General features: G+C 66.6%; 1 protein-coding gene and 1 long non-coding RNA gene across 4 annotated transcripts; one reads left to right on the top strand and one right to left on the bottom strand.

The window, feature by feature from the left end:
* The first annotated feature begins 2,587 nt into the window (after nt 1–2,587).
* LOC309440081 (C-type lectin Cal-like) lies at nt 2,588–6,843 on the top strand. 2 transcript variants are annotated; one of them, XM_082053389.1, is made up of 6 exons: nt 2,588–2,737; nt 3,245–3,318; nt 4,558–4,688; nt 4,847–4,984; nt 6,296–6,410; nt 6,665–6,843. In XM_082053389.1, exons 1-6 carry the CDS (start codon nt 2,706–2,708, stop codon nt 6,730–6,732), a joined length of 558 nt encoding a protein of 185 aa, XP_081909515.1. In that variant the 5' UTR covers nt 2,588–2,705; the 3' UTR covers nt 6,733–6,843. The 2 variants fall into 2 exon arrangements, with proteins under 2 accessions (XP_081909515.1, XP_081909516.1); XM_082053390.1 differs by having other exon boundaries at nt 2,609–2,737; nt 3,248–3,318.
* LOC309440091 lies at nt 4,978–6,287 on the bottom strand. Of its 2 annotated transcripts, none has more exons than XR_014184123.1 (3): nt 6,028–6,287; nt 5,722–5,885; nt 4,978–5,055 (listed from the first exon to the last, which is right to left on the bottom strand). It is a non-coding gene; the product is annotated as an uncharacterized lncRNA (long non-coding RNA). The 2 variants fall into 2 exon arrangements; XR_014184124.1 differs by lacking the exon at nt 4,978–5,055 and adding an exon at nt 5,515–5,566 and having other exon boundaries at nt 5,742–5,885.
* Nucleotides 6,844–8,443: the final 1,600 nt, after the last annotated feature.

The following is an 8,443-nucleotide window of genomic DNA, read 5'->3' as shown; positions in this document are numbered from 1 at the left end:
CGGCCGCGGCAGCAGCCGGTGACCCCCCCGGCATGACGTTAACAGCTGATGGGGGGGACTCTGCATGTACAGGGGATGCTTGGCGGGGGGGGACTACACAGAGGTGGTCACAGAACAAGGGATGGAAAACACCTGGGATGGGGATGGGGTCACTTAGAGTGGTGACGGAGGGGAGGGATGGGGTGGGAATCCAGAACCACAGATGGTTTGTGTTGAAGGGACGTTCCCAGCCCCCAGTCCCCCTGCCATGACAGGGACATCTGCACCAGCTCAGCGTGCTCAGAGCCCGTCCAGTCTGGCCTGGGATGTCTCAGGGATGGTTCATCCACCACCTCTCTGGCCAACCTGGGCCAGGTTCTCACCACCCTCAGGGCAACAATTCCTTCCTCATGTCCGGCCTGAATCTCCCTCCTTTAGTTCAAACCATCACCCCTTGTCCTGTCACAACAGGCCCTGCTCAAGTCTGTCCCCATCTTTCTTCTCAGCCCCTTTTCAGTGCGGAAAGGCCGCACTAAGGTCTCCTGGAGCTCCTGTTCTCCAGCTGACCAGCCCAGCTCTCTCACCTGTCCCCAGCAGAGCTGTTCCAGCCTCGGGTCATTCCTGGGGCTGCTCTGGCCCCTCTCCAGCAGGTCCGTGTGTGTCCTGTGCTGAGGACCCAGAGCTGGACCAGCACTGCAGGGGGGATGGGACCCAGGGTGCGGGGGGACCCAGGGGTGGGGTGGATGAGCAGCCGCCGTTGGGGCCACAATGGTCAGAACCGGCCCCGGCCACAGGCTTGTGAAAGGGGGAGATGATGGGGCTGATAACGCCCCAGCTGTTGGGGTGGGGGGGACCCAGGTTTGGAATCGGGGTGGGGGACCCCGTTTTTGGTTATGGTGATGGGCCCTTGCCCCCCCCGGCCACGTTGCTGGGGGCCTGGTGCTGGAGCAGGGACGGGGTGTCCATGGGGAACATGGGGGTGTCGGGGTGACTGCAGCTCCCCCCCCGGCACCCCAAACATGAGAGGGAGAGGGAACAGAGTGCTGGCTGCCCCACGGGCCCCGCACAGCCTGTACAGACACCTACACAATGTGTACAGGCACCTACACAACGTGTACAGACACCTACACAGCCTGTACAGGCATCTACACAACGTGTACAGACACCTACACAATGTATACAGACACCTACACAATGTGTACAGGCACCTACGCAATGTATACAGACAGCTGCGCAATGTGTACAGACACCTACACAACCTGTACAGGCATCTAGACAATGTATACAGGCACCTACACAACACAGATGGGCTCCTATGCAACACAAATGGACACCTACAGAAGATAGGTGGGCTCCTATGCAACACATACAGGCTCCTCCACAACACGTATGGACTCCTACACAACACATACGGGTTGCTGTTCAGCATACACGGGCTCCTACACAACATACACAGGCACTCACACAACATATACTGATATACGGGCACCTACACAACACGTATGGGCTCTTATACAACATGTACAGGCCCCTACACAACATATACCGGCTCCTACACAACATATACGGGCACCTACACAACATGTATGGGCTCTTACACAACATGTACAGGCCCCTATACAATGTATGCGGTCTCCTACACGACACGGATGGGCTTATGTCCAATACTTATGGGCTCCTACACAGCATATCTGAGCTCAAACACAACATATGCAGGTTCCTACACAACATATACAGACTCCTCCACAACATATACAGGCTCCTCCACATCACATCCTGGTCCCACCTCGCTCCTGGTGGCCCTGTGCTCCAGACAGACCCACGGGCAGCAGGAGCGCCAGGGCGAGGATGGGTTTTGGGGGAAAATCCCCTAATTGCCTTTCCCTCTTATAATCATTATTTTTTATATACGTACGTAATGCATATATAAAAAGAATAATTACATATCATTATATCAATATTATATCATGTTACTGTGTAACCTCATCTAGGGATGGTGGTGTCCCCAGGGAGGCTGGTGTCCCCAGGGGTGATGGTGTCCCTAGGGATGCTGGTGCCCCAGGGAGGCTGGTGTCCCCAGAGGTGATGGTGTCCCTAGGGATGCTGGTGTCCCCAGGGGTGATGGTGTCCCCAGGGATGCTGGTGCCCCAGGGATGCTGGTGTCCCCAGGGATGATGGTGTCCCTAGGGATGCTGGTGTCCCCAGGGATGCTGGTGTCCCCAGGGGTGATGGTGTCCCTAGGGATGCTGGCGTCCCCAGGGATGCTGGTGTCCCCAGGGATGATGCTGCCTTAGGGAGGCTGGTGTCCCCAGGGATGCTGGTGTCCCCAGGGATGCTGTGTCCCCAGGGATGCTGCTGTCCCCAGGGATGCTGGTGTCCCCATGGATGGCGGTGTCCCCAGGGATGCTGGTGTCCCCAGGGATGCTGCTGCCCCAGAGGTGTCTGTGGGCTGAGCGGGGTGTGGGAGCAGCCAGGAGGCCGTGCTGGTCTCACTGGCAGCACTGGGAACCCTTATTCAGGGCAGGGCAGAGAAGTTGTGATAACGACCATTCCAGGAAAGCAGAAGTGGCCGTGTGTCCCAATGTCATGTCCCAATGTCCTGTCCCACTCCACAGACATAAAAGCAGCGGGTGCCCAACCTGGGGAGGTCGTGCCAGAGCAGCCCTCGCCCGACAGACAGACTGACCTGGGGACACCCCTGGGACGTGGGTCACTCATTCAGAGACATGTCAGCCACCCTGCGCCTGGGAGCCGGCTGGTGAGTGTCCCCTGCCCCCCGTCCCAGTATGGAGCTGGGCACCCCCTGCCCTCCATCCCAGTATGGAGCTGGGCACCCCCTGCCCTCCATCCCAGTATGGAGCTGGGCACCCCCTGCCCTCCATTCCAGTATGGAGCTGGGTACCCCCTGCCCTCCATCACAGTATGGAGCTGGGTACCCCCTGCCCTCCATCCCAGTATGGAGCTGGGCACCCCCTGCCCTCCATCCCAGTATGGAGCTGGGTACCCCCTGCCCTCCATCACAGTATGGAGCTGGGCACCCCCTGCCCTCCATCCCAGTATGGAGCTGGGTACCCCCTGCCCTCCATCCCAGTATGGAGCTGGGTACCCCCTGCCCCCCGTCCCAGTATGGAGCTGGGCACCCCCTGCCCCCATCCCGGGGGGCAGATGGTCCCCGTGTCCCCGTTTCCCAGCGGGCAGGAGCCCCGAGCAGCCAGTGCTGCCGGTGCCCGTCCCCGCTCAGTCTGTGTCCCCCTCTGTCCCACAGCAGCGGGATGACCAGGGGGTCCCTGCTGTCCCCACTCCTGCTGGGCTGCCTGCTCCTCGCTGCCGCGCTGCCAGGTGAGTCCCTGCGTGGGGACAGGGGACAATGCCCACCCCGGGACAGGGGGACAATGCCCACCCGAGGACAGGGGGACAATATCCACCCCGGGACAGGGGGACAATGCCCACCCGGGGACAGGGGGACAATGCCCACCCCAGGGACAGGGGGACAATCCCACCCTGGGACAGGGGGACAATCCCCACCCCGGGACAGGGGGACAATCCCCACCCGGGGACAGGGGGACAATGCCCACCCCGGGGACAGGGGGACAATCCCACCCTGGGACAGGGGGACAATGCCCACCCCAGGACAGGGGGACAATGCCCACCCCGGGGACAGGGGGACAATCCCACCCTGGGACAGGGGGACAATGCCCACCCCGGGGACAGGGGGACAATCCCACCCCAGGCCAGGGGGACAATCCCCACCCCGGGCAGCAGCGCTCAGCCCAGCACAGCCCCAGCCCTGACCCTGCTCCCTCCTCCCCAGGCCCTGATCCCTGAACCCTGATCCCTAATTCCAAACCCCTGATCCCCAATTCCTGATCCCCGATCTCCAATCCCTGATCCCCCATCTCTGATCTCCTGTCCCGAGTCACTGATCCCAAACCCCTGATCCCAAACCCCTGATCCCTGACCCCTGATCCTCCATCCCTGATTCCCAATCCCTGATCCACATCCCCTGACCCCCAGTCTTGGTCTCCTTGACCCCTCACTCCCACTGCCCACCCCGTGGCAGCCCCCCCATGCCCAAACCTGTCTGTGTCCCCCCCACACCCTGCCCAGGGCATGGCAGAGCCTGGGGGGGCATTGTTGGGGGTCTCCCTGGGTGGGGGTGCCCATGGGTGCGAGTTCCATTGGGTGGGTTCCCCCTGGGAGGGGGTGCCCATGGGTGCGAGTTCCACTGGGTGGGTTCCCCCTGGGTGGGGGTGCCCGTGGGTGCGGGTTCCACTGGGTGGGTTCCCCCTGGGAGGGGGTGCCCGTGGGTGGGAGTTCCACTGGGTGGGTTCCCCCTGGGTGGGGGTGCCCGTGGGTGCGGGTTCCACTGGGTGGGTTCCCCCGGGTGAGGGCGCCCCTGGTGGGGTTCCGCAGGATGTGGGTGGTGCCGGGTGGGTGCTGGGGGGCCGGTGCCCTCCGGCCCCACACCCAGCAGACAGCCGGGCTCCCCCCACGGCGGGGGCCACGGCCTGTGGGTTGGTGGCGGTGCCCCCTCCCGTGGGCCGGTGACCCGGTGCCAGCTCCACCCGTGTGCGGAAGGTGCCCTGGCCGCCCGCCCCCGCCCTGCCCCCGCACGGAAGGGGGCCGCCAGCTGCCCCCCCAACTGGCTGTACCACCGCGGCTCCTGCTACGGGTACTTCGTCCAGAGGAAGACCTGGGCCGAGGCCGAGGTGGGTGCTGGCCCCGGGGGTCCCCGGGGGGTCCCCAGGGGGGATCAGCCCGGCCGGGAGCAGGACCCCGCGCAGGGGCTGCAGCCTGGGGGGCTCTGCTGCGCTGCCCCCACCCGGCGGTCTGTGCGGGGGTGCTGACCGCCCGTGCCCCCCCCCAGGCGGAATGCAAGCGCTACGGCCCCAAGGGCCACCTGGCCTCCATCCACAGCCAAGGGGCCACCAGGGTCTTCGCCCAGTACGTCTCCAGCCAAAAGGGTGGCCAAAACGTGTGGATCGGGCTGCACGACGAGGAGCACGTGAGTGTCAGGGGATGCACCTCTGCATGGGGGCCCTGTCCCGGGCACCCCCTGGCCCCCCTGGGCACCCACTGACCCCAAGCTGGACACCTCCTGACCCCCCTGGGCACCCACTGACCCCCACGGGCACCCACTGACCCCACCCTGGGCACCCCCTGACCCCCCTGGGCACCCCCTGACCCCCCTGGGCACCCACTGACCCCCACGGGCACCCCCTGACCCCCCTGGGCACCCACTGACCCCCACGGGCACCCCCTGACCCCACCCTGGGCACCTCCTGACCCCCCTGGGCACCCACTGACCCCAAGCTGGGCACCTCCTGACCCCCCTGGGCACCCACTGACCCCACCCCGGGCACCCACTGAGCCCCACCCTGGGCTCCGCCTGACCCCCATTCCTTGGCAACCACTGACCCCATCCCTGGGCACTCACTGACCTCATCCGTTGGCACCCACTGAACCCATCACCGGGCACCCACTGACCCCACCCCGGGCACCCCCTGACCCCAACCTGGGCACCCACTACCCCAACCTGGGCACCCCCTGACCTGCCTGGGCACCCACTGACCCCCATGGGCACCCACTGACCCCACCCCGGGCACCCACTGACCCCATCCCTGGGCACCCACTGACTTCACCCCGGGCACCCACTGACCCCCATGGGCACCCACTGACCCCACCCCGGGCACCCACTGACCCCATCCCTGGGCACCCACTGACTTCACCCCGGGCACCCACTGACCCCCATGGGCACCCACTGACCCCACCCCGGGCACCCACTGACCCCACCCTGGGCACCCCCTGACTGCCCCGGGCACCCACTGACCCCCATGGGCACCCACTGACCCCACCCCGGGCACCCACTGACCCCACCCTGGGCACCCCCTGACTGCTCCGGGCACCTACTGACCCCACCCTGGGCACCCCCTGACCCCACCCCGGGCACCCACTGACCCCATCCCTGGGCACCCACTGATTTCACCCCGGGCACCCACTGACCCCCATGGGCACCCACTGACCCCACCCCCTGACTGCCCCGGGCACCCACTGACCCCCATGGGCACCCCCTGACTGTCCCAGGCACCCCCTGACCCCACCCTGGGCACCCCTTGACTGCCCTGGGCACCCACTGAGCCCATCCCGGGCACCCCCTGATGCCTCTGGGCACCCACTGACCCCACCCTGGGCACCCACTGACCCCCCTGGGCACCCACTGACCCCAACCTGGGCAGCCCCTGATCCCCATTCCTTGGCAACCACTGACCCCACCCCGGTCACCCCCTGACCCCACGCCGGTCACCCCATCCCGCAGACCCGCGGCTGGAAGTGGACGGACCAGTCCGCCCTCGACTACACCAGCTGGGCGCGGGGACAGCCCAACAACCTGCGGAACAGGGAGGACTGCGTGGTGCTGGACAGCTTCTCGGGTGAGCCGGGCGGGGGGCACCCCCAGCACCCCCGCCACCGCGGGACAGTTGGGGTGTCCAGTGGTAAAGGGGGGTGATGGAGGTGGGGATGATGGGGCTAAAAGGGGTGGTGGGGATGTGGTGGAGGTGGGGATGATGTACGGGGGGTTTGATGGGGATAAGAGAGGTGATGGAGCTGGGGTGGTGGAGGGTGACGGAGGCGCAGGGGCAGTGTGGGGGGTGGCAGGCTCGGGGTGACCCTCTGCCCCCTCCAGGTTTCACGCTCTGGCATGACTACCCCTGCGACTACAGGTTCCCCTTCCTGTGCCAGCACGAGCTCTGAGGGGCGGCCGGACCCCCGGCACCGGGGGGGCCCCCGCGCCCCTCCCTGCCCGTCACCCTGTGGGCCCCCCAGTCTGTCCCCAGAAATAAACCTTGGCTTGAGCACCCAGCACCCACCCGTGCCCGTCTGCTCCCTCCACGCGTGGGCACGGGCAGTGCCACCACCAAAGCCACCTGTGCCACGCATGGCTGGTGTCCGGCCCCAAGGCCAGGGGATGGGCACCTCCTGACATGGGGACACCTCCTGCCCTGGGGACACCCACTGCCCTGGGGACACCTCCTGCCCTGGGGACACTCACTGCCCTGGGGACACCCACTGCCTTGGGGACACCTGCCCTGGGGACACTCACTGCCTTGGGGACACCCACTGCCCTGAGGACACCTCCTGCCCTGGGGACTCTCACTGCCTTGGGGACACCCACTGCCTTGGGGACACCTGCCCTGGGGACTCTCACTGCCTTGGGGACACCCACTGCCTTGGGGACACCTGCCCTGGGGACACTCACTGCCTTGGGGACACTCACTGCCCTGGGGACACCTCCTGCCCTGGGGACACTCACTGCCTTGGGGACACCCACTGCCTTGGGGACACCCACTGCCCTCGGGACACCTCCTGCCGTGGGGACACCTCCTGCCCTGGGGACACTCACTGCCGTGGGGACACCTCCTGCCCTGGGGACACCTCCTGCCCTGGGGACACTCACTGCCGTGGGGACACCTCCTGCCCTGGGGACACCTCCTGTCACTGGGCACACCTGCCCTGGGGACATTTCCTCTCTTTGGGACACTCCTGCCTTGGGGACACCCGGGCAGCACGGTGCCAGCACCCGTCCCCCTCCCTGTCGATGGCAGCGGCGGAACCGTCCCGGCCTTTATTTTGACCATAAACCGGAGAAAAACCGGTACAAAACCGGTGCGGGGGGGCGGCTGGGACATAGGGGTCCCTGCTGCGGGTTTGCGCCCCCCCCCCCCCACCCCGGGCACGGACCCACGGGAACGCCCCCGCGGTCACCCCGCGGTGCCCCCCGCTCCCCACGCCGTTCCCGCGTTCGGGGGCCGCTGACCCCCCGGTCCGTGGGGTGAAGGGCCGGGGTGTCCCTGCCCTGGGCTGTGTCCCGCCCCGCTTTGTCCCCTTCCCCGGGCCGGGCCGGTGGGGACACGCGGTGCTGCCGGGTCCCGTCCCCCGGGGTGTCCCCCGGGGGGGCCGTTGTGCGGGGGCCACGGACACGGCGGAGGAACACGCGGGGCCACGGTGCTTCGAGGCACTTTATTGTGGGGTCCCTCCGCGGCCAGGGAGGGGGGGCCGGGTGGGGTGTCTGGGGGCAACGCGACAGCACAGTTTGGGGGTTGGGGGGGCTGTGAGGGGTGCAGTGGAGCAGGGGGTTGGGGGCGCTGTGAGGGGTGCAGTGGGGCAAGGGGGTTTGGGGGGGCTGTGAGGGGTGCAGTGGGGCAGGGGGGTTTGGGGGGTGCTGTGAGGGGTGCAGTGGGGCAGGGAGGTTTGGGGGGGCTGTGAGGGGTGCAGTGGGGCAGGGGGTGGGGGCGCTGTGAGGGATGCAGTGGGGCAGGGGGGTTTGGGGGGGCTGTGAGGGGTGCAGTGGGGCAGAGAGGTTTGGGGGGGCTGTGAGGGATGCAGTGGAGCAGGGGGGTTTGGGGGGGCTGTGAGGGGTGCAGTGGGGCAGGGGTTTGGGGGCCCGGGTCGGGGTGTGCTGCAC

This window comes from Streptopelia decaocto (assembly GCF_964273445.1).
Source record: "Streptopelia decaocto genome assembly, chromosome: 1".
NCBI lineage: Eukaryota > Metazoa > Chordata > Aves > Columbiformes > Columbidae > Streptopelia > Streptopelia decaocto.
This window is presented reverse-complemented; position numbering and strand designations above follow the sequence as displayed.